At 52.2% G+C, this 22,292-nt stretch overlaps 8 protein-coding genes across 8 annotated transcripts; 5 read left to right on the forward strand and 3 right to left on the reverse strand.

Annotated features, from left to right (window-relative positions):
• Positions 1–140: 140 nt before the first annotated feature.
• On the forward strand, positions 141–1,242 carry Z517_04494 (uncharacterized protein; the record flags this gene model as incomplete). The annotated part of the gene is made up of 2 exons (XM_013429823.1): positions 141–412; positions 459–1,242. 2 exons carry the CDS (start codon positions 141–143, stop codon positions 1,240–1,242), a joined length of 1,056 nt encoding a protein of 351 aa, XP_013285277.1.
• Positions 1,243–2,795: 1,553 nt separating this feature from the next.
• On the reverse strand, positions 2,796–6,035 carry Z517_04495 (uncharacterized protein; the record flags this gene model as incomplete). The annotated part of the gene is made up of 5 exons (XM_013429824.1): positions 2,796–5,062; positions 5,116–5,404; positions 5,463–5,779; positions 5,831–5,940; positions 5,992–6,035. 5 exons carry the CDS (start codon positions 6,033–6,035, stop codon positions 2,796–2,798), a joined length of 3,027 nt encoding a protein of 1,008 aa, XP_013285278.1.
• Positions 6,036–6,733: 698 nt separating this feature from the next.
• Positions 6,734–8,046, forward strand: Z517_04496 (uncharacterized protein; the record flags this gene model as incomplete). Its single annotated transcript, XM_013429825.1, has 3 exons — positions 6,734–6,860; positions 6,920–7,243; positions 7,304–8,046. The coding sequence occupies 3 exons, from the start codon at positions 6,734–6,736 to the stop codon at positions 8,044–8,046; spliced, it is 1,194 nt and encodes a 397-aa protein (XP_013285279.1).
• A 1,205-nt stretch (positions 8,047–9,251) lies between these two features.
• Positions 9,252–10,336, forward strand: Z517_04497 (uncharacterized protein; the record flags this gene model as incomplete). The annotated part of the gene is made up of 2 exons (XM_013429826.1): positions 9,252–9,990; positions 10,047–10,336. 2 exons carry the CDS (start codon positions 9,252–9,254, stop codon positions 10,334–10,336), a joined length of 1,029 nt encoding a protein of 342 aa, XP_013285280.1.
• Positions 10,337–10,560: 224 nt separating this feature from the next.
• On the reverse strand, positions 10,561–11,346 carry Z517_04498 (uncharacterized protein; the record flags this gene model as incomplete). The annotated part of the gene is made up of 1 exon (XM_013429827.1): positions 10,561–11,346. One exon carries the CDS (start codon positions 11,344–11,346, stop codon positions 10,561–10,563), a length of 786 nt encoding a protein of 261 aa, XP_013285281.1.
• A 368-nt stretch (positions 11,347–11,714) lies between these two features.
• Z517_04499 (uncharacterized protein) lies at positions 11,715–14,402 on the forward strand (the record flags this gene model as incomplete). The annotated part of the gene is made up of 3 exons (XM_013429828.1): positions 11,715–11,723; positions 11,792–11,896; positions 11,946–14,402. 3 exons carry the CDS (start codon positions 11,715–11,717, stop codon positions 14,400–14,402), a joined length of 2,571 nt encoding a protein of 856 aa, XP_013285282.1.
• Positions 14,403–14,533: 131 nt separating this feature from the next.
• Z517_04500 (adenosine deaminase) lies at positions 14,534–15,634 on the reverse strand (the record flags this gene model as incomplete). The annotated part of the gene is made up of 1 exon (XM_013429829.1): positions 14,534–15,634. The coding sequence occupies one exon, from the start codon at positions 15,632–15,634 to the stop codon at positions 14,534–14,536; it is 1,101 nt and encodes a 366-aa protein (XP_013285283.1).
• Positions 15,635–17,345: 1,711 nt separating this feature from the next.
• Z517_04501 (uncharacterized protein) lies at positions 17,346–21,960 on the forward strand (the record flags this gene model as incomplete). Its single annotated transcript, XM_013429830.1, has 4 exons — positions 17,346–17,612; positions 17,677–18,064; positions 18,121–18,406; positions 18,459–21,960. The coding sequence occupies 4 exons, from the start codon at positions 17,346–17,348 to the stop codon at positions 21,958–21,960; spliced, it is 4,443 nt and encodes a 1,480-aa protein (XP_013285284.1).
• Positions 21,961–22,292: the final 332 nt, after the last annotated feature.

Below are 22,292 nucleotides of genomic sequence, written 5' to 3' on the forward strand. Positions count from 1 at the left end.
TTTCTAGCCTCTGACACTCCAGCGGCGCTTTTGCGATCACTCCGAGGGCTCTGTACAACCTATTTAAACGCAACGGAAAATGGAAAAGTTCTCCCAATTCCGGGACAAAGGTGATTATCCTTTGGAAACACAGATTATCGATGGATCAACGTGCTGATCTGCCTTGTGCCATAGGTTCCGGCATCGCTCCATTCCTTCCTATCCCGACTGAGCCTGCTGGATTCGCATTACCCTTCCACATATTCCTCTTCATCTGTCGTGTGCCTCTACTTCTGGTCTTCGCGCTCTCATACTTTCTCGTTTTACAATGGATGCCCATTGGTATCCTCGGTAGAAAAGCTTCTCTCTGGTGCATATTGGGTATACCGGGAATATGGTGGATCGATCTACAAATCGACGGGGTGAAGAAAGGGTATGGCTGTGCAATTGTCGGTGGGGCACGTGCTGACATGGTCCAGGTCTCTTGCGCAGAACAAAACAAGAATTCCCCAGGAAGGCTCGGTGATTGCTTCATCAAGCGCTTCGCCGATCGACCCATTGTATCTGGCGGCTATTTTCGACCCCGTCTTCGCCGCCACGTACCCTTACACAAGGCTGGTGGAACCTATATCTCTGTTCACAGCCATCCTCCGGACGTTCTGTCACCCGAAGCTGACGCCACCACCTGGCGCAAATCTTATGGATATTGAGAAAGTGCTGAGACAAAACCCAGGTCGTGTTGTGGTGGTATTTCCGGAATGCACCACGACCAACGGTAGAGGCATCTTGCCCATGAGTCCAAGTCTTTTGGCAACCCCGCCACGGGCAAAAGTGTTTCCTGTCTCCCTCCGATATAGTCCTGCGGATGTCACAACACCCATCCCGCACGCTTACCTGACCTTCCTCTGGAACCTCTGCAGCAAACCGTCCCATTGTCTCCGAATTCGCATTGCCGAGGCTGTATATAATAGTAAAAAGTCCTCGGATTCAGATTTTAGCATCCCAGCAAAGGTGTCACCTTCATACACAGCAAACTATTTCGACTCGTTGGTTTCGTCAGACGGTGGAGCCAGCAGCGATGCAGATACACTCGTTGGTAGTGGCCTCGAAGACCAAGAACTTTCAATGACCAAGGAGGAAAGAGCATTTTTGGACAAAATTGCGGAGGCGTTGGCGAGGCTGGGGCGTGTCAAGAGAGTGGGACTGGGAGTTAGGGAGAAAGTTGAATTTATCGCCATGTGGACGAGGTCTCGGAAGCGGTGACAGGGACAAATGATCGAGTCGTGGTGGTTGATGACTCTTTCACCAGCAGCATCCATGGGACCATGAGGTATCAATATTACCTTTCCTTCCAGAACGAACTGTTCGCTCAGATGACCTCGGCTCTTCTCGAGGGAAACTTTGAGATAATTGGGGACAGCTCCTTCTGACCACTTTCGATCTTATGCCTCGACCTCCTTTCTATCCCGGCAAATAGGTTGATAGAAATGCAGACTCATTGTGCTTTCACAAGCATCAGAGACGGTCAGGGTTGACATCCTCCCTGGCTTGTAATCACTTTTGACTAACAACAATGATAGACATCTATACGCGATAGCTATTGGTGTATAATTCCTACACATCAGCTAGTGGTCATCTCGAAGACAGCTGCATTCCAACCCCCAATTCATATTGAAAATGGAAACACACAGCTCCCATGTGGTGACAATCGCAGTGCCATTGACGCAGCTGACTACCCACGCCGAAACAACGGCCACTTCGGAAGTCGAACTCCCCAAGAGGCAGAGAACGATTGAAATCCTTTGGACCAATTCAACGCCGTCGTCTGGCACCATGAGAGCTTCTACTCCTTGCTCTGGTCTGGGGTTAACGTCAAACCGGAAGTCGAAGACAAGTCGTTGGCAGCAATGTGTTCGTCCTCCGCACGACACGTCAATGAGTGGCACTCGGTACCTGTTATTAACGCCGTTCCATCCCCTATTCAGGGCAGGGCATCTGAGCCAGAGCCAGAGCCAGATACAGACATCAGACTGCCTCCATCAGCGTTGTTTGTTACTCATAGCGTCCTCCGGGAAAGGCCCAACCAACAAGCCAGCCAGCCAGTTGGTTTATGAGGCGGGCAAGGAACAGGCAAGCAAGCAGGGAAGAATACATACCTGGGTATGTACCCCAGGTATGTACCGCCCCTTGTTAGTCATGGCGGATGTAGTTTCTCGGCCCCTATAAACTATTCCGTCAACCTGGTCGACCTGCTTCCTGTTCAGATCGACAGTGGCTGCAATACGCAACGATAGCGCCTTTACGACCGCAGACGATGGCAGGGCGGGTCCCGATGAGGCCGACATCCAGTTGGAATGGAGCAGATGAGATGTCTTCATACAAGTACAGATTGACCACTACATGCTGATGTTGTCTCGTCCCTGGTGATTCGCCTGTGTTACTTCGAGGTATGAATCCGAACACACTAAACTGGATGGCACAATCGCTGCTCGCCATCCACCCACCTTCTCACGCCTCTCGTGAAAAGGTCATTTCCCATATTCCAGCCGTACCGTAGAGCGAATTGCGGGCCACTTGTCAACGCCTGCCCGCCTGCCTGTTGTTCCGAATTTTCGGGTTTCTTCCCCCCAGAGAACCACATTGTCCGGGTCCCGCCCTTGCTTTTTGAGAGCAACTCCGTGCAAAGAGAGCCAAGTACCAATAAACAAATAGAAAGGATCGTGAGCAACAATAATTCTGGCCATCGCTCCAGTAGATCAGGACACCATGCTCCAAGCCTAACCCGGGCATGGTCAACGCCCTTGAGAGTGGCGGTACTATCTCCACCGTCTCCCATGGCTTTCCCTTTCACCCTCGACAAGTCCCCTTTCCAGATCATCCTCGTATTTGTATGTGACTCTCCTTCCACTTGTCCCACCGCCGCCAGAGGATGAAGCCTGTTTGGCGGCTTTCTCGCGTCGCTGTTGTTCTTTGAGCATACGTTCACGATTCCGTGCTTCGCGCTCGAGGGTGTGAGGGTCTTTCTCTTCGGGGTGAGCTGACCCTGACGCTGACATTGACTGTGCGGGTGCTGGGGTTACTGTGCCACTGGAGCGATGAGATTGTGACCGTCCATTGACCATCGAGGCGTCCAAGCCGTTAGAGTCCTCAACATCACGACGATGATCTTTCTTGTGACGCCGTGACCGATGTCGCGACTCAGGCTCTTCAGTAATAACCTCGTCCTGCTGTTGGTCGTAGTCGTAGTCGTATTCCTGATGTTTGTCTACGTCTTCGCGGTGACGATCGTGTCGAGAGCGCTTCCGATCCCGGTCCCGATCCCTATGTTTGTCGTCTCGATGCTCTCGATCCCGGTCTTTGGTCCGTGTCTTCTCCCGATCTCTATCACGGTCGCGGTCGCGGTCATGGTCTCGCTCACGATCCCTATCGCGGTCTCGATTTCGATCCCGATCGCGGTCCCGATCTCGATCTCTGCCGTCGTGACGAGAGGACTTGCTACTCCGGTGTCTGCTCTTGCTTTCAGCCTCATACCCATCTCGAGTTGACCTTGTCGATTCCGCGTAGTCGTCCATTTCGTGGTCCTCATCAACGTCCTCGTCGTGACGTCGCCGTGATGACCGGGATGAATGCTGCTTGGAAGCTCTCTCCTTATCGCCCCGACTGCGTCTCGAAGATGACTTGTAATCCCCCGAATCCGATTCGGCGTAGGATGCTTCCCGCTCGTTCCGATCATAATCATCATAGGTGCCGCGCCTTGACGATTTCCTGGAGGGCTTGTCAGAGTCGCGGTAATCCGACTCGTCTTGCTCGTCCCCTTCATATCTCAAGTTGGAGTGTTTGTCCTGTACGGATTGTCGTCGAGACCTGTCCCTGTCTTTATCAGGGGTCTTACTACGACTTCTCTCGACATCTCGAGACTCTGAACGCTGTGACGCCGACATAGATGCTCTTCCCATGATTTGAAACCCGGCTGCTGCAGGTCGCGAAGGCGGTCTCCCGGGCACAGCTGCTTCACGCATCGCTCTAGGACCGGTTGGTGCCCCGATGACGCCCACGCCTTTGGGTTCCATGGGTGAAGCAATTTGCGGGAATGACTTTACTGTTGGAGCAATATGCCCGTTTGGCATCGAAATCGAGCCACGCCCGCGAGAGGAGAATCTACCATGTCCTCGAGAGCGAAAGCCATGATCACCGTATTGAGCCGAGGGACCAAGCGGTGCCGACGGTGGTGGCATCGGGCCTTGTAGATCTTCATTGTATGCTTCAGGTATCGGCTTTTCTGCAGGCGTCGTTTGCATAGTCTCAGAAACCGGTGGTTGGGCCTTCTCCCCGTCGTCCTGTCCATTAATCCCGTTCACCTTATCAGCTTCCAAAGACTCATCCATAGGTTGAGATTCTACCGCTGTCGCCACCTCATCACCTCCACTAGCCGCAGAAGCTTCAGAAGTAGCGGTTGTAGTGACGGTCTTTTCGACGGTGATGGGCTTCTGGTAGTCTTCCCCAAGGGCCTCTTGGACTTCTTCCTGACCGCCAGGGGCGAAGTCATCGTCTTCGTGACCGTCATCAACCGGATCGTGGTTGTTGTCCATGTGTTGTTCTTCGGCCGCGGCGACTTCGGCGGATGCCGCCTGCATCGTATGAGACTGCACATTGCGGCTATCGAATTGCTTCTGGCCTGACAAGTTCTGGTATCCCTGTTGGTGGTATTGCGAGAATTGATTGAAGTTACCGCGGCCTCTCACAAAGCCGCCACGGCCACGACCACGACCTCTGCCATAGCCGCGGCCATAGTAGCCATTTTGAAAATCACCAGAGGTATAGGGCTGTTGAAAGTTGCCAGACGGGCCCATATTGAAACCATAGTTGGAACCGAAGTCATTGCCCATGCCATTCGAGAATGCATTTGCATTATTATTCTGCCACATATTGTTGTTCTGGCCTTCCCAGCCATACATTCCTTGGTTGGCATTGTAGTTCATAGCCATGTTCATGCCATTCATCCCATTCATGTTCATGCCTCCGTTTGGACCGCCAAATCCGCCAAACATGCCTGCTGACATTGGATTCATTCCCATAGGCATTCCTGTAGAGCAAAGTCAGAAAATGTTGCTACTTGTGGAGTAGTAGGAAGCTCACCCATCATTGGATTGAAGCCCATCCCGTTTGCCGACATCATTTGCATCATCTGATTGTAATCCATATTGCCGAACCCATTCATCATGTTTGAAAAGTCCATGCTATTGAAACTCTCAGTATTACTTTGGCTCACGTCTTGTGAGTTCGGTTTGTTGTCGAAGGAATTGGTAGGCTGAGGAGTGTCTTCAGTACTCTTCACGCGGGTCGGAAGTGGCTGCAGGTTCTCGTCCTCTGCTTCCACTTGGATGTCGATATCGTCGTCATTATCGGCGGGTTCAGGGTCAGGTTCCTAATGTGAAGATTAGGAGAAAAGTTGTCATCAAACAAATGGTAGAGCAGGCAATTACCTCAATCGACGGTTGGACATTTCCAGCAAGGGTGTCTTCACTTTCTGCCACGTCCTCTTGTCGCCGCTCCTCCGACACCTCTGCTGTAACTCCATCTGTTTGGCTGCCGCCGTTCACGACGGGTCTGCCGGCGTCTGGTGGGTGGACAACCTCATCTTGTCCGACAGATTTGGCCCGCTCATCCACCCTCGTCTTCTCTTGTGCCTTGAGATAAACCTTGATGGTCTTCTGCATGGCTTTACTCGGCTTGCAAATGTCGTCGGTAAAGGGCCGATGTTCGCACTTGGGACAACTGGAGCCGCGAGTAGTGCTGAAGCCTGCCTAGTGTCAGTCACTCGCCAAGAGGAACAGTCCACACAGTCACTAACATGCTTCGCAGATTCCGACATCGCAACAAGAGGTTTTGTATGGATTGAGGTTGAAGTTGTGGCAGCGCGTGCATTTCAATTTCTCTGGCACTTTGTCCAAATCCAAGGAACTGAAGAGGTTAGCGCAGGAAAGGCCAAAGGCATGCGATCTCCAAACGTACTTGAGGACATTGGTCAATGATGTATCTAACGCAACAGCGGCCATATTGAACAGAGGTCAAGGGACAGTCTGGCTGTTCCTGATTGTGAGGGAGTGAACCAGGCCTGCGATTTAGACGAAGGAATGGAAAGATCAAACGCCATTAGATGACAACAGGCAGGGGTGTCGCCGGCCTTGTGTGACACGATCACTAGACTATAAATGACAAAAATTCACAATCATATCAGAATAAAAAGGTTAGACATGTCAAGGACGGGATGGTAGCGATGGGAAAGGAAGTTTTCAGTTGGTAGTTTTGCGCAGCCGGGGTTGCCAGGCTGAGAGCCACCAAAGCCTGAACCAGCCTGGGCGAAAGGCTCTCAAAGGCGAAAAAAAGACCGTCGGGGCTGCAGGAGCCTCTCTGCCTCTCCACCTTACGCTAGGACCGATATAGCTTAGTGTAGCATCCGATCTCTATGCTATGCTCACCAGGGCTGAATCGCCCCTCAGAAAATGTGCCTGTAAGAAAATGGCTAAATGGGCAGATCTCAATTCCGCCAGTCCGATACTTGGCTTCAACGTTAGCATTAGTAGACATGACGCTTACACTTTGGATTTGTACCTTTGGATAGACTCTACCCATACCAGTATCTCCTGGTCTGCAGCTCTCTCTATTTTGTTTCATTTGATCGCCATTGAACACATGGGATGCGATACATACTTGACGGTTAATCCATATCTGAGCAATATACAAATAGCCCAAGATGATCCTGGGACCAATCAATGGGATTGATTGCATCGCTTTTGTCATTTTCTTAATCCCACAACTACTCTACCAAGTAGACATCAAAGAGCTACTTGGTGTGACACTCAGAGTAATCCCATTTTTGAGTAGGGAAACCGCATGGATCTTGTGCGGGTCGCCAGAGTATACTAACCACTCGGGACAGTTCTTAAACTTCCCTACCAGCTGGTACATGAACGGTATTATATGAAAAGGCACCTCCGATCGCCCTTCACACAGCATGCCACGCTCTTCCAGGACGTGGTCATTCGCTGCGTTCGATATGCGTTCGCAAAGATCCCTGTCAGTGTAGGGAGAGTCTTCTTTTCCAAATGGGTCGCATATCCATTCTTCCGATTCCGCCTGCTGCGACACGGGTTTCTGCACTGTCCCATGTTTTATCGGGAAGTCATCAGACATGGTGCCAGAGGTCTCTGGATAGTTGACGATCCGGACTGCGACCCTGACATCATAATATACTATGCTCATGGTTAGTTAACGAACGTCCTTTGCCTGGAGAGAGGGTGTTAGCTGATACTTGTGTGTTTAGGTGGGGGGTTCTCCATGGGTTCGGCATATTTCTATCTCGAATTTCTCATGGCTTGGACAACTCGATTGAAAGAAAGTGGGTTCAAGAATCCAGCGGTTTTTGCATTGGAATATACTCTCGTCCCGGACGCGCAGTGGCCGGTTCAGTTTAATGAAACCCGTGCAGGATATGATTTTCTTCGGGATAGGTTCGGGCATGGGTCGGCAGCAAAGATCTGTGTGAGCGGTGATTCAGCAGGTGCAACTCTTATCCTGAGCATGCTTCTCCAGCCAGGTCATCTTGAACAAGATACTCAGCTCCAGTCACGGTATCGACCAGGTTTAGCTGTACTGATCTCGCCCTGGACCCATCTAGTGTCGAACCTGAACCAGAATACACCCAGTGACTACCTGGATCGCAACAGCTTACATCTGTACGCAACACAATATGCAAGGGAGGCGACGATGACGGACAGTGTTGTCTCTCCGGGTCTCTGTACGGGGCGCTGGAAACAAGCCTCGCCACTGAACGGGTTTCGCATCGTATACGGCGCAGAAGAGGTCTTTGCTCCCGGCATTCAAGCGATGGCTGATCGCATCAAGAAAAATGGCGCCACAGTTAAGGTCCATGAGCGAGAGGCAGGCATTCACGCCTGGCCTGTGGTGAACTTGTTCCTCGGAAGCACACGAGATGAACGGCTGCAGGGACTTGACATAATGACTGATTTCATCCTGTCCTCCAGCCTTGCATCGGGTTTGCATTAGAATTGTGCGCTAACGGCCTGCCTCACATCTTCATAGAATCCAATCACGCCATCAGATTAGATCAAGTTTGGAAAGGTCTTTCATTGATGACAGTTGGACTAGCAAAACGACGACCACAGCCATGTGAGCTGGGTTGTTGTTCTGCAATCTTGTCTTCAACTGCTATCTCCAGATCGCTCTATCATCATTTGACAGTCAATGATTCACGAAGTTGCAGGCACCAAGCGGATATTTTTCCAAGGTCATTCTTCTTCCTATTGGTGTTACTGTCGCAAAAGCGAAGGCACGTGTCGCGGAGACGCGTCTGAAAATTTATCCCCGTGTCATAATCTCAAAAGTGACTGGGAAAAAAAGTGGACTGGTCATTCTCATGGCCTTGGCTTTCGTATCGCCATCGCCGGGGTCCGGCTAAAATCTATAGGAGGATGACATGGGACATGCAGAAATTGTTCTGGGGGACGCAGGGGCCAGCAGGGTCTTTCAATGGGAGAAATGGACGAAAGAGACCGTAAAGTTTGCAAAGCGCAGAGGTGGGATTGTGGATTCGCAAAAAAAATAAGGCAGGGCGTCACAGTTGGAGTTGGCTCGATTGATTGGACCGTGGCCTTTAGCGTGTTTCTGGGCCTGTTGATCTGATCATCGGATGGCTGAGACGCCCACAAAAGCCCTGACCTCAGCTTTTATAAGGCCCCTCTGACCCCTCAGCTGCACGTCTCTGAACTACATGACTCGGTCTTGCTCAGGAGTCAAAGACACAGAAATCCCAGCCTCTCCGGATTTACGTTATTCCGCCTTACCCTTAACACGTGACTCTAGTTACCCACCTCGCCGCCTCAAACTCCCTACCTGTCGTCATTCGCCCTAGGCTGCTAGGTGGTGACTTGGTAACTCTGTTACCATTTGTGTGTACCTCGTACCGCACCCGGGTACCATTGTACCACTTCACGCTCCTACCAACCTCTCTCCTCTGGCTTGACAGCTTGAACTGGTTCTTCGCTTCACATATTTCCTCCCGATCACTTTCCATCAACAACAATCATGGTCGGCCCAGTCTGAACCAACAAAGGGCGCTGTTGTCTATTCAAAATGACTAGTTGCCCATCGCACACGCTCCACTTCACCGTCACCAATACTAGTACTGCACCAAATCTTACCCCCCGGGATTCCTGCACCACCATCCAGCTGCACCCTTCATTCGCCGAGCAATGAATGAAGAACACGACAACCCGAACTCCGAGTCATCATACCGTCCTTCCAGTCCAGATTTATCAGGCTTCACCTTTGCAAACGCCCCACTGCCCAGACTAACCCGAATTCCAAGCTACCACGCACCAGACTCCAATTTCCCTTCGGGTCATTCGTTCACTCCTCGAGGTAGCTACGACGCCTCGCCGTTTTTCTCCCCTTCGACAGCGACATCCGCCGCTCCTTCGGCGTCGTATTTTGGCTCTCGCCCTCAATCACAAAGCGCCCAAGTCAATTTTCCCCCTCAGACTTTCCGCACTCCGAGCTTTCCAGGACAGACTCCTACCCAATATCTTTCAGAGGGTTCGTTTCAACAACATTTCGCTCAACCATATAGTAGTCCGCCAGTGACTCACTACTCTCAGTCTGCGTTTGGTCCCCATTTGGGCACAGGCCAGAGCCAGCCACCGCAGCCGTCCCTGCCCGTTTATCCTTACGCAGACATGCCTCCTCGCACGCGGCAACAGAAAGCCGCTGAGGCACTGGAACAAGACTACGGTCTCAACGCCGCAACGAGAAATGTCATCCAACCTAAGGTAGAGCAACCCCAATCTGTACAACCGGTCATGCCTATCGCCACGGCAGACCCCTCTTTTGGAATCGACGTGAGAACGAAATTTCCTGTTGCACGAATCAAGCGCATCATGCAAGCAGACGAAGATGTAGGCAAGGTTGCTCAAGCAACCCCCACGGCAGTTTGTGAGTTCTGGAATATTACCTCCACTGCCCCCTTCATTACTCTAACTCTTACATAGCCAAAGCGTTGGAGCTTTTCATGATCACTTTAGTCTCTAAGGGTGCGGCAGAGGCAAGAGCAAACAACTCAAAACGAGTCACGGCACAGCATCTCAAGGCCGCACTGATGAAGGATGGGCAGTTCGACTTTTTGAACGACATTTGTGAGGCTATCCCTGACGAAGGCTCCAAGAAAGGCAGGGCCAAGTCGGAGGCCAAAAGTGAAGATAGTGAAGAAGATATCAGGCCCAAAGGCAAAGGGAAAGGGGGGAAGAAGAGGAAAGCGGAAACTGACGATGAAAGTGACTGATATGAAATCGTTCGCTCGATGAGCTATGAAGAGTTTTGTATGATCATGAAGACGACCTTGACAATCTGAGCGTTATACTGGCTGGAGCGACAGCCATGGAGGGAAAGACTGCTTCGGTCAGATGGGGAATCCGACCGCCCAAACATAACGACCACATATGGATGAACCGGTCGAATAATAGTTCCCCGCATCGATCACACAAACGCATCATCCTTGATGGTCCATCATGGTCCTTCCTCTCCATCATCTCCGTCATAACCACCTGCACTGCGATGTCTTCGGCTCGGAGACGGGGTGTTATTCCGCCACGGCCACGGCGCTTGAGTCACCAGCGCCACAAGGATGATAACTCCGATAAGGCTGGTAAATCCCAAGGCAATCCACCCGACAACAGCGGTATACGCAACCACCACCAGGCATAGCAGCGCAAAAGCCCCGATGATGAGACCGCCCATCAGCGCCGCTGCAATTATGGCGTATCTCTGAACGCTCCGTTGCGATGTCTTCCCATTCAGCCCATCCCAGTCTGCAATCCAGTGGTCTTTGAAGAAGGTCAAGATAGTGGAGCCAAGTGAAGCAATTGCCAACGCAAGAAGGAACAAGAGCCAACTAATGGCCAGGAATCCTTGTATCTGGTCCACGTTGAAGACTGGCTGTCTTGCTCGAGGGGTGGAGGTGTTGTTGGACAAGACATAGGAGAAGGTGATACTCGCGCCCAGGGTCGATATTCCAATGATCGTGGTGAAGACACCATTATAGAATGTGGTGACTGATGAACCAGGGTGTTTGGTAATGGGTCGAATGTGAGAGAGAGAATGGCCGTGCTCAGAGTAGAGCCCGGTATGCGTTTTTGTTGGGTTGATGACACTGACGGAAGGTAAGGGACCCGGGTTGTATACATCCTCCAGGCCTTCGTCTTTGGAGGCTGCCCGCTCCTGTGCTCGAGCTTCGGGTGTTTTAGAGGACATGAAGGCCACACCTGGTGCATTTCGATTTGAGGGACCCTCCATAGTGAGGATAGAAGTGTCCCCGGCTTCTGATATATGAGTAGATCGGAGTCGGAAAAGGGTTCACACCAGAATCACTCAATACTGGCAAATGGTACTGTCTAATTCAGCAAAATCTGTAGCAGAGAGAGAAAGCAAGAACAGTAGCAGAAGAAGATCCTTTATCTAGTTGTTCAGAGGTTTGCCAGGGAAGCTGCGTCTGGCCTCAACAGCGGAAGTTGTGACCAGACATCGGGCTAGCACCATACATAGTCTCAACGGCTCCTCCGACAACTACTGAATCAAGTCCTCTTCATCTGGATTCTCCTTTCGACATAATCATCCGACCATACCTCTTACCCCAATGAACGTTCCAAAATGAGGCAAAGGGCATGGATATCGTGAGTTGCTTACCCAAGATGCATGCTGTGCAAGGACTGAAGAGTCTAACGTCAAGATGGCTGGCTAGCTCACTCGCCTGATTGCCGGTACTGGTTCATACCAGACAAAACAAAGGACAAATACACCAGCAGAGCGCCTTGCATCTTGCAAGAGCATCTGCAATGCCTTGACTGTGAGTGCACTTCCCTTCCTGCGAACTTTGTCTCATTGACGCGGTGAAGCACACCTGGCGCAGCGGAAGCCTCGAGCGCGAAGATGAAGCCGCCCTGACATACACTGTCAAACTCCTCCAACGCCTCGAAGGCATTCTCCACGACGAGTCGCGCAGAGCCGCGCCGCACTCCTGCCTGCGCTATGTTGCCTCGAGCCAGACCTACATTATAATCACCAAGCTCGCCGTGTCCTCTGCCCACCCCGATATCATCAAGTCCTCTGCTCAACTCTTCCACATCCTCATTAATGGCGAAGCCGAAGGACTGCTTGACAGCAAATTGTTCACAAGGTCTCTGTTAGATTTGGTATGCTTTGCTACAATAGGAGGGAAGATCATTGTCGAGGAACGTCTAGAAACAGACCTGGTGGAATTGCTATTCGAGATTGCTACCAAGATCCGGCTCGACCCAGACATCCTTCCTGCTTGGTTCTATCCAGGTCGAGAAACAACACGCGGGCGCAACGCTGCAGACGACTCTAGGAGAAGTCAATTTCCTCTGTTCCATGTGCTAGTGCAATACGTTCACCACGATGGCCCGGTGGGTGACTTTGCTCGCACGGCGTTGTTATACTTGACGGAAACCGCCTCCAGATCCAAGCCATTGGAAACATGGATGATCGAGAGTGACCTGGCACCTCAGATGGCTAGTGGGTTGGGTGCCCTATACAGCAGGCTCAGCAGACAATCAACTTCACTTAGTGGCCAAGCCTCCGCGCCTGCTATTGTCTCTCTTTCGGATCGTTCAGAAACGCTTGCTTCGCTCACAACAGTACCACAAGTCTTTCAGCAAGATATCAAAGCCTTCTTCACTTATCTGGCGTTCTGGCAGGATACACTGAACCACTGCAAGTCGGCAGAAGTCAGTGATACTTTGCTGGACCATTTTCAGATACTCTTTGTCCAACAACTCCTTTATCCTTCGCTCTTGGAGTCATCCGATGTTGAAGGTGGCTCTACCGCCGCGGTCATAACCCATCTGTCCCGGATTCTGATTGCTCTTGACCACGAACAGCTCGTGGATCGCATCCTGCGCTACCTTTTGGCGTCACCAAGCATGCCCCGCGGCCCCGCGGAGAGAAGCCATCGAAGACAGAGGATGTCTGTTAGCCGACGGAAGTCCATCGATCATTTGAAAGCCCTTGCAGAGGTCGCCGACAGCCCTTCCCCGAATCTTTTCAATCTTCTCGACTTGATGGTAATGAGCCTCAGATCTCGTCATTCAGAAACCGTCAATGCTTGTCTGAAGCTATTATCAGTGATCATTGCGAATCACCATTGTCATGTCCTCACGAATCTTTTCAAACTTGAGCCAACAACTGCGTCTCCAGCTCAACGTGGAGTAGAGCATCTGAACAGCTCCTTGCTCAAATTGTTTGACTATGCTGCTGCGATAGCCAAAAACCCCGAGATGGATGAGTCATATCAAGCAGCATTGCTGGACGAGCAGATTCTACTGGAGCAGCACAGTTGCCTCCGCATGAACCGAGCGGATATGGACCAAATAGACGAACGAGACATGTCCATTGCCCAAGAGTGCAAGCTCTTTGAAGCTCTCCTCACATTGCTGCGAAGTTTTTTTGCAAATGACACTGTCACGAATCTTTATCTGACTGAGGCTGTCATGGCCCTGGCTGCTTGTGAGCATATGAATCTGCAAGGGTGGCTTCTGCGGCCAGGGAACGAGACCGACAGTCAAGACTGTTCCTCGAGCAACATTACTTTCATCATTGGTGAACTTATAGAGCAAGTTCGTCAATGGCGCTCACAATTTCCCGAATGGGACGAGCTTGTCCTTCGAAGGAGAATGGAACTGTCAGAGGATGACACGCTCACCAATCCTCAAAACCCGGTGAACTCGTCATGGCGGACGAAAGAGACTGGTTCGGGCCTCAGAAGCACCTCGCCTTCTGTTGGGAAATCTCAGTCACCACCAGCAACTCCAAGAGGGCGAAAGGTAACGACAAGGGATTTTGGGTCCATCGACGGTGCTTTATCGAGGCCTGAAACACATCGGAGCAGCTTAACTGAGCGCCCTCTCGGCCATTCTCCCCTGAGGCAATCAACACCGGCTCAACTCGGGGAAAGCGAGGGGTCAACACAGCAGCCAGCTTCTTTGGTGCCACCGCCATCGATCCCCCTTTTAAAAACACAAGTTACTCTGTTTAATTTTCGAACGCCCGAAGAGGCTTCAGAATCACTCCCTGTACACGCAGGCCGCAAACAAACTCCAAGTCCTCCTGGTGATCAACGTCGCGCTTTGTTGGATGCCAGTGGTGGATCTGGAGCTGCAACTCCGAGCGGCACAGATGACTGGTCATTGAGCCCGAGGAATCACGTCAGTCTCAGCCATGTACTGACCAACGCTATCATCCTTCAGGAGTTTGTTCTCGAGATTGCAGCAATTGTACAGCTGCGGGCTACGTTCTTTGGCGAGGTCGAGTTTACGGCGAAAAGCTCGGATTAGTGGTTGTGAAAAAGACCAGAGCAAGGTCCGGCGGAAATGCAGGTGTTGAGTTCCATGTTTATCAGTGTAAAGATACCCTTCCACAACGTCGTATGCTGCTTTCGGGCCATTGCAGAGTAGGTCATCAAACGTCAAATCCCGTTTACTAGAGCTTCTCCTTCTATGTTGCCTAGCATCTTTTTCTCATACTCGTCCAACATTTGTAAAAAATGGTTCCTCCGCCAACTCGAGATCCAACTGATCATGAATGCATTTTTCTGCAGCTGGATCAACTCCTTCTTTGTTATATCGGTCCCCTCGGCCATTTTCAGCATATTCTCATTCACGTAACCGCGGAAATAGGCTGGGTCGTCGCTGTTGATGGTGACTTTGACGCCCTGCCGCAGGAGGCCAAGGATTTCCCGGCCCTTGAAGTCGGCCGTGACGACGGAGTTTGAGATTGGACAGCAAGTCAGTCCGATGCCGCGAGTCTTGATGGTGTCGACCAGTTCCGGGGAGTCAATGATATTAGTGCCATGATCGATTCTGTCCACTTGGATCTCGTTGACGGCCTGACCGATGTGCGTCAGGGTGTTGGGCTGGTCAATGTCGCAGTGCATGGTGAGCAGATAGCCCTCGCGGGAGGCGCGCTGGAAGACGGACGCGAACTTGCTGGGAGGGTTTTCGCGCTCGTCGCTGTCCAGGCCGACGCCGATGATGCTGTCCTTGAACGGGAGCGACTCCATCAGGGTCGACATGGCGTATTCGGCACTGTGGTCGCGGAGGAAGCACATGATCAGACTCGCTGAAATGCCTAGCGTTCGCTGCGCTGTGACGATGCCGTGGCGGTAACCGCGCACCACGGTCGGGAAGGGCACTCCCCGCGACGTGTGTGCTTGCGGGTCGAAGAACAGCTCGACGTGCTTCACGTTCTGGGCGTGTGCGGTGCGTAGGTAGCTCAGGGCCAGGTCAGAAAAGTCCTCGGCCGTAACCAGGACGGCCATGTTTGGATAGTAGATCTGCAGGAACGAGGTGAGGTCGTTGAACGCATAGCCTGCCTCCGGGTGAGACGGTTCCAAGTGGGCAATGGACGACGGAATGGGCAGGTTGTTCCGTGCTGCGAGAGCGCGGGCAAGATCAGGTGTCAGGCAGCCTTCGAGATGGACGTGAAGCTCCGCTTTGGGCATTTGCGCGATGAAGGTTTTGAGGTCCACCTCGGGTGATTGTGGTCGGGTTAGGCGGTCTGATGCCATCCTGGCTGGTGTAATCTTACACTGGTTTCTGTCTAAAGGATCAGCCTGGTATCCGTGTTCCGGTTTTCCAGTGCAGACTGGTGAGAGGCTGTCCTCGGGATGTCGCGAGGCTGGGGGGGTCGGGCCGACGAGGCTGCAATCCGTAATACCTGCCCTGCTCACCTTTTCTTGTGGGACCCCGAACCCGAGGGGATCTTTAGAGTTTTGAATCTTGATCTTTGAAAAGACCCAACCACTCACTCCACTTTTGACCAAACTGATGGATGTATCCTTCTACCCGGTAGTGGAAACCGCGATTTAAGCTGCCTGGTCCTCAAGGGCTTTTGGGGAGGCCTTGTGCCTAGCTGTTTTGCTCTGTTTCAGCACCGGTTAAAAGCCTACCTATAACATCAAGAGAGTTGTAATTTCGGCGACACGGTATCCGGCATCAGTTCGACCTGGGAGAGCCGTGGCAGCACCGGATGTTCAATGATATCAGCCCGTATTGATAACGGTCTGCGTGACCAGCAGGATGTCCGGTGAGTCGAGTAAGTTTCGTAAAGGATGCACTCCGTACTCAGATGCTGCCTAGTGGTGTTCGCAAACCGTCGTTCCGTCTTCGTGATTTGTCTATGGTCAGACATATATCGTTTGGAGGGTGTGTCCAAGACCATGGATGTCGTCAACATGAGAAACGAGTCCTCCAATCATTTCGGCTAAGGTCGATCGGCAATCACGTGCTGCGATCTTCAGCGCCGGGAACCTTACCAGAAAAGAGGTTTCGCCAACCAAGGCAGAGAGAAGGCAAAGAGAGCCGCAGCTTGCGGCTGGTGAGTCAAAACTGGGATATGGTCATCCTCGGTGGCGGCGAACCGTGGAGGATGGAGTGTGGCGTTTGTCTTTCCCAGCCAGAGCATGAACGTTGAGGCTGCAGCCAAAGAATGGGGACTTGTACGAGGTCAAACGCATAATAAGGGGGGGGAACTTTTTTTTTGCTGCTTGTTTAGGGCCTCATGGGCGCCAGAGATGCATGGGAGAGGAGATTCTTAGCGGTGAGCTTCACGGGGGCTAGACTCGAACCAGCCACCTGAAACATGGCTTGGTGCCCGGCCTTGGGAAGTTGGAGCATTCCGGGGGCGCCCTCACCCTCCCGTGCCTTCCAAGGGTGCCAACTGCCCACCCAGGAGGAGTACCTAGTCCCTCGTCGGTGGTGCCAGGCTGCGCGGTGGGCGACACTTAGTCTTGCTCGACAAGAAAATAATTCTCCTGAGTCCATACTATTCTTCATCGTCGCCATCATCACCGCATCAGTCTCAGTTTGGTTTCTGTCGCTTCTGTATCTACTTATCACTGCTCGCGTTGTGCCAGCCCTTGCCTCCGATTGGCAATTGTTAGCCCGCACCGACTCTTCTGCACGAGCGCGTCCGCACCTTTGATCGCGTTGGAATTAATTGGGGGGCTCCCGGTGCCTGCATAAGCCTTCCCTTGGCAGCCAGAATCGAACTGGGAGACAGCATCGACCACCTTGCATAATCCATTGAATTCATCGCGACCTGTGGTCCTGGAATACGATTCCTGTCCTTTCTGGTCGCCCTCCTCGTTGTATGCCGGGACGATGGATTGTGCTTGAGCGAGGTGGATGGTTCGGTCCGCGCAAGTCCTGCGCATCTAACACACCCGTGTCTCATCTGGCCTTACGTCCCCGAGTCCCAACGTTGCGAAGTCACGAACAATGGCGTTTCTCTTCAAAAGCAGGAAGAACGCGCCGCCCGCCTCGGGCTTGCCCCCAGCGAGTCGAAATATCCATACTTCTGACGGCACCCCGACTTCGTCAGGTGCCAACGGTTCCATTGACAGCACCGGCGAGAGATCGACTCAATCGCCTCCTCCTAATCCTAATGCAAGTTCGAATCCAAACGGTTCCCTGAGTTCCATGAACTCGACTCTGGCCGCTGGACCTGCTTATCCACGGCGCGAGAGATCAGAGTCAGAATCTGGGGTACGTCAAAATTCTTCGATTGACATCGATACTGAACGGAAGCGCTGACTATGGTTGTGCGTAGCCACGACCCTCGACGGCTACACAGCCGACTCAAGTTCCCAATGCCGCCCTCTATCCCTGGTCGCAGCGACGATTGAATTTCACTACTGCGCAATCTAATCCTTTCCCTCGCTATGGCGCGGCTGTGAACGCAATTGCCTCAAAAGATGGTGATATCTATATTATGGGGGGCCTCATCAACGGTTCCATGGTTCGGGGCGACTTGTGGATGGTCGAGTCCGGCGGTGGAAGTCTGTCCTGTTATCCTATCGCGACAGTTTCGGAGGGACCCGGCCCCCGCGTCGGACACGCAAGTCTGCTGGTTGGCAACGCTTTCATCGTATTTGGCGGTGACACTAAGATGGATGATAACGACGTGCTAGACGACACTCTGTACCTGCTTAATACTTGTGAGTGGATTGGTCCTGTGTTTCTGTGCCGGTGAACATTGCTCACCATCCTCTAGCTTCTCGACAATGGTCTCGGGCCGCGCCTCCGGGTCCACGACCTTCTGGCCGATATGGTCATACCCTCAATATTCTGGGCTCCAAGATATACATCTTTGGAGGTCAGGTTGAGGGTTATTTCTTCAATGATCTAATAGCTTTCGACCTGAACGCCCTACAGAACCCGGCAAATCAGTGGGAGTTTCTAATACAAAACACGGGCGACGACGTTGTCGGGCCGAATGCGAAAGTGCCTGCTGCAAGAACGAATCACACGATTGTTAGCTACAACGACCAGTTATTCCTGTAAGTGGACCGTGATCACCAGTCGAATCTCGTCTAATCAATCCGTCCGTAGGTTTGGAGGCACCAATGGCACTCAGTGGTTCAACGATGTCTGGACGTACAGTCCCGTCACCAATGTCTGGACGCAGCAAGACTGCATAGGATATATTCCTGCTCCCCGGGAGGGCCACTCCGCTGCGTTGGTCAATGACGTGATGTATATCTTTGGTGGTAGGACCGAAGAAGGCACAGATCTTGGTGATCTAGCAGCCTTCCGCATCTCGTCAAAACGATGGTACACGTTCCAAAACATGGGCCCGTCGCCCTCGCCCAGATCCGGCCACAGTATGACAGCATACCGCGACAAAATCATCGTCCTTGCTGGAGAGCCTAGTTCCGCGCCTCGGGATCCTGCGGAGCTAAGTATGGTTTATGTACTGGATACTGCAAAGATTCGTTATCCAAACGATGCACCGGCGAGTGGCCAACCTATAGATCCGAGGCAACCGAACAGCCCAACTCGAAGACCAAGTACCGAAGCACGATCTGCTATGCCCATCCGTTCGACATCACGAGAAGGAGCAAGGAGTCAAAATGCAACTCGCGAGCAATTCTCAGGCGGTCCGGTTCAACGACCAGACCCGGCTGGACAAAGTAGCTCACAGTCACGGCTGCCGCGGGCATCGATGGCACAGGCGCCCGCTGGACCTCCCCCTCAGGGGCAGGCGCCAACGCCGCGGACGAATGGTGTACATTCTCCTCCCAATGCCCCTAACGGACCAAAAGCCAGGTACAATGGTTCTCCGCTGGACACAAGAAGCACTGCACCCGGCCCGGATGGCGGTCGAACTGTGCCTCAAGAGGGTGTGATGCAGCCCCAAGCAGTGAGAGACGTTCAAAAAGAGAACATTAGACCCAGCCGTGAAGGAAGTCCGAGCACTTTCGGCCGCAGGACTCCAACTCAGCGGACCGAATCAAAGGCGAAGGCTATGGAAGCAGGTGAAGCGGCTCCTCTCATGAGTAGCGGTGTTGCTAGACAACGATCGCTCAGGTCACAAAGGGCTCAAGGTTCCATCGATAGCACCGAGGACGGGTACCTGGGACGTTCATCATCCGGCAGACATCATGGGGAAGTACAAGGTGATAATCGAAGTTTACGAAGTATGCCAGGCGACGAACCCAAATCTCCCAAGATGAATCCTCACCAAGAGGCGCTGTTGAAAGAGTTGGAAACTGCAAAGAAGACGAACGCCTGGTATGCTTCAGAGTTGGCTCTGGCTCGGAAGCAAGGTTACCACACTGGCGCTTCCTCTAGTCCCACGTTTGACGAGCGAGCCGTCAGCAAGGTCACCGACGACGATCGGCCACTAATGGAAGCCTTCATGGCCATGAGAACGGAAATCATCAAGATGCAAGAAGCCATGGAGACGCAAGCTGCATCTATGGCCAGACGGATCGCCGAGGTGGAACATCAGCGTGATGCCGCCGTCACGGAAGCTGCGTATGCAAGGGCCAAGCTCGCGGCTCATGGTGGTAGTCAGCGTAGCACACCACAACCTGATGCGTCGCGAGAGCCTGATGAGCAAGAACGTTTTACTGACCTTACACGCCGCCTTGCCTTGGCCCTTGCTGCACAGTCTGAGCTGAAGGCCAAGCTTGATTCTTTGAACAACGACCTTGCGTCCGAACGGAAAGCTCGAGAAGTGGCAGAAGAATCTGTGGATGCTCTCCAGCTCCGCTATGATGAGCTGAGCAAGAATCGAAACCCGGCAGAACTCGAGGGACTTCGTGCAGAACTTTACGAAGCCCAAAGTCTAGCTCGAGCAGAGGCAGGCCGCAGGGCTGAGGTCGAAGAAGAGTTGCGGACTCTGCGGGTCGATCATGAGAGTTTGGTCAAGACGCACGAGGACACATCGTCGCGACTAACGAATCACACTTCTTCGATGGCTGCCCTAGAGGCTGCCGTCACAGCATCCACGAGCAAGGTGAGCCTTTACGAGCGCCAGATTGAGGAAGAGCGTGTGCAAAGAGAAGTTGCCGAGAAAAAACTGTCTCAACTGCGAGCCGAACACGAAGATAGGACCACGGAACTGGAAACTGTCTCGAAACGCCTACATGATGCTGAAGAGTTGGCCGAAACTCACGCCAGAGAAGCTGCGACTCATCGTGAGGCGCTGCTTGTCGGCCTGGCCAAACTGTCATCTGTCGACACAGGCTCTAAACAAGACACTGTCGCCGATCAGAAAATAGCCGCTCTTCGTGAATCAGCCGAACAAGCCTCGAATTTGGCCAAGCGCAACCAGGAAGCAGCAGATAAGGCAGCGCAGAAACTACGTAATGCAGAAGAACGGATTGCTGGACTGGAAGCGTATCAAGAACAGTCGAGCCGCGAGGCTCTCCAGATCCGGAGGCAACTACAGGCCACTTTGCGGGATGCACAAAACTATCAGGCAGAGATCCGTGAGCTACGATCGAACCTTGAAATGTCTCAACGTGATGCCAGTGCTCTTGCTGTTCAGCACAGTGCTCTCAAGGATCTGCTAGGCGAGCGCGGCATAAATGTCTCTGACGTGAGACGGTCGCCCATATTCGATCATTCTCCAAGCTCTCGATTTGGCACGCCGGAGCAAGCTCGTCTCCGAGAACTTGATCAACAATTACAAGCCAGCATCAAAGCCCACGAGGAGACTAAGAGTCAATTCGAGGCTCGTATGCAAGAGGCTGACAGCACCTACAAGGAGAAGTTGGAGCAGCTTGAAAACGATTATCAATCTGCCGTCCATTACGTCAAGGGCACTGAGAAGATGCTGAAGAAAATGAAGGAGGAGCTCACCAAATACAAATCCCAAAATGCCCAATTGACTGGCGAGCTGGAAACTGCTCGAAGCACGAGTGCGGCTTCTGGGACAGCACCGGACACCTCGACCTGGGACGAGGAACGAAAGCAACTTCAAGCTTCAATCGAGGAGATGAAGACCCAGACGAGCAAGCAGATTGCTCAACTAGAGTCGAACATGACGTCGTTGAAGTCAGACCTCACAAAGGTTCAGACAGAAAGGGACCAGCAGAAAGCCAGCTACGAGGAGCTTACACAAACCGCACAAAGACTGGGCAAAGAGCTAGAACAACTCAAGTCAGAAAACTCCATGCTTGAAAAACAAGCGGAAGAGGCGGAAAGCCGAGTGACAATGCTCCTTGATCAAGTTGGTCAGTCTGTAGGAAACTATCGACGGCAGTCACAATTACAACCTCTGCCCCATGGGATCCCTGGACTGGGGCACAACCGAGAGGAAAGCACCTCCACACTGACGGATATGTCGGTCAATGATGACGCTTTGTCTCGAGACGACCGGGGGTCCATCGCTCTGGACAACCTGGCCTCTGAACTGGAAACGCTACGATCACAATGGGAGAGCACGAGTAGGAACAACTATCGGCTCAGCACAACTTTTGACTCGGAAAGGACACCTACAACAGAGAGTCATGGGACAGAGCTGAGCGATAATCTCGCTAGCTGGAGGCGGAGGCTTGAAGAGGAAGAAAGTGGAACACGAGAGACGTCGGCTGTTGCTTGATGAAATCCTACTTCAAATTCATTGTGACATTAACGAAAAGGTCCGGGGCGTGTGTGAACAACCTCGACCTCTGTTTTTACATTCTTATTGGAGTTGTCGTACCTTCTGGGAGCCCAATATGCGGATGACAGTGATGAAACAAGTTTCATGGAGCTGTCTACTGGTTAGGAGCTCAATGTAGTTTTAATTGCCAGGTCGTTGAGCGCAGAATTGTGGACTACTGGATCAGAGATGGATGTGGTTGGTTGGGTCTGGCAGAATGTGTTTCAAGTTAAATGAATGGACGTCAAATACCTACATGTAACTAATATCGACAAGTGTAGCAATATCGC

This window comes from Fonsecaea pedrosoi (genome assembly GCF_000835455.1).
Source record: "Fonsecaea pedrosoi CBS 271.37 unplaced genomic scaffold supercont1.3, whole genome shotgun sequence".
Taxonomy (NCBI): domain Eukaryota; kingdom Fungi; phylum Ascomycota; class Eurotiomycetes; order Chaetothyriales; family Herpotrichiellaceae; genus Fonsecaea; species Fonsecaea pedrosoi.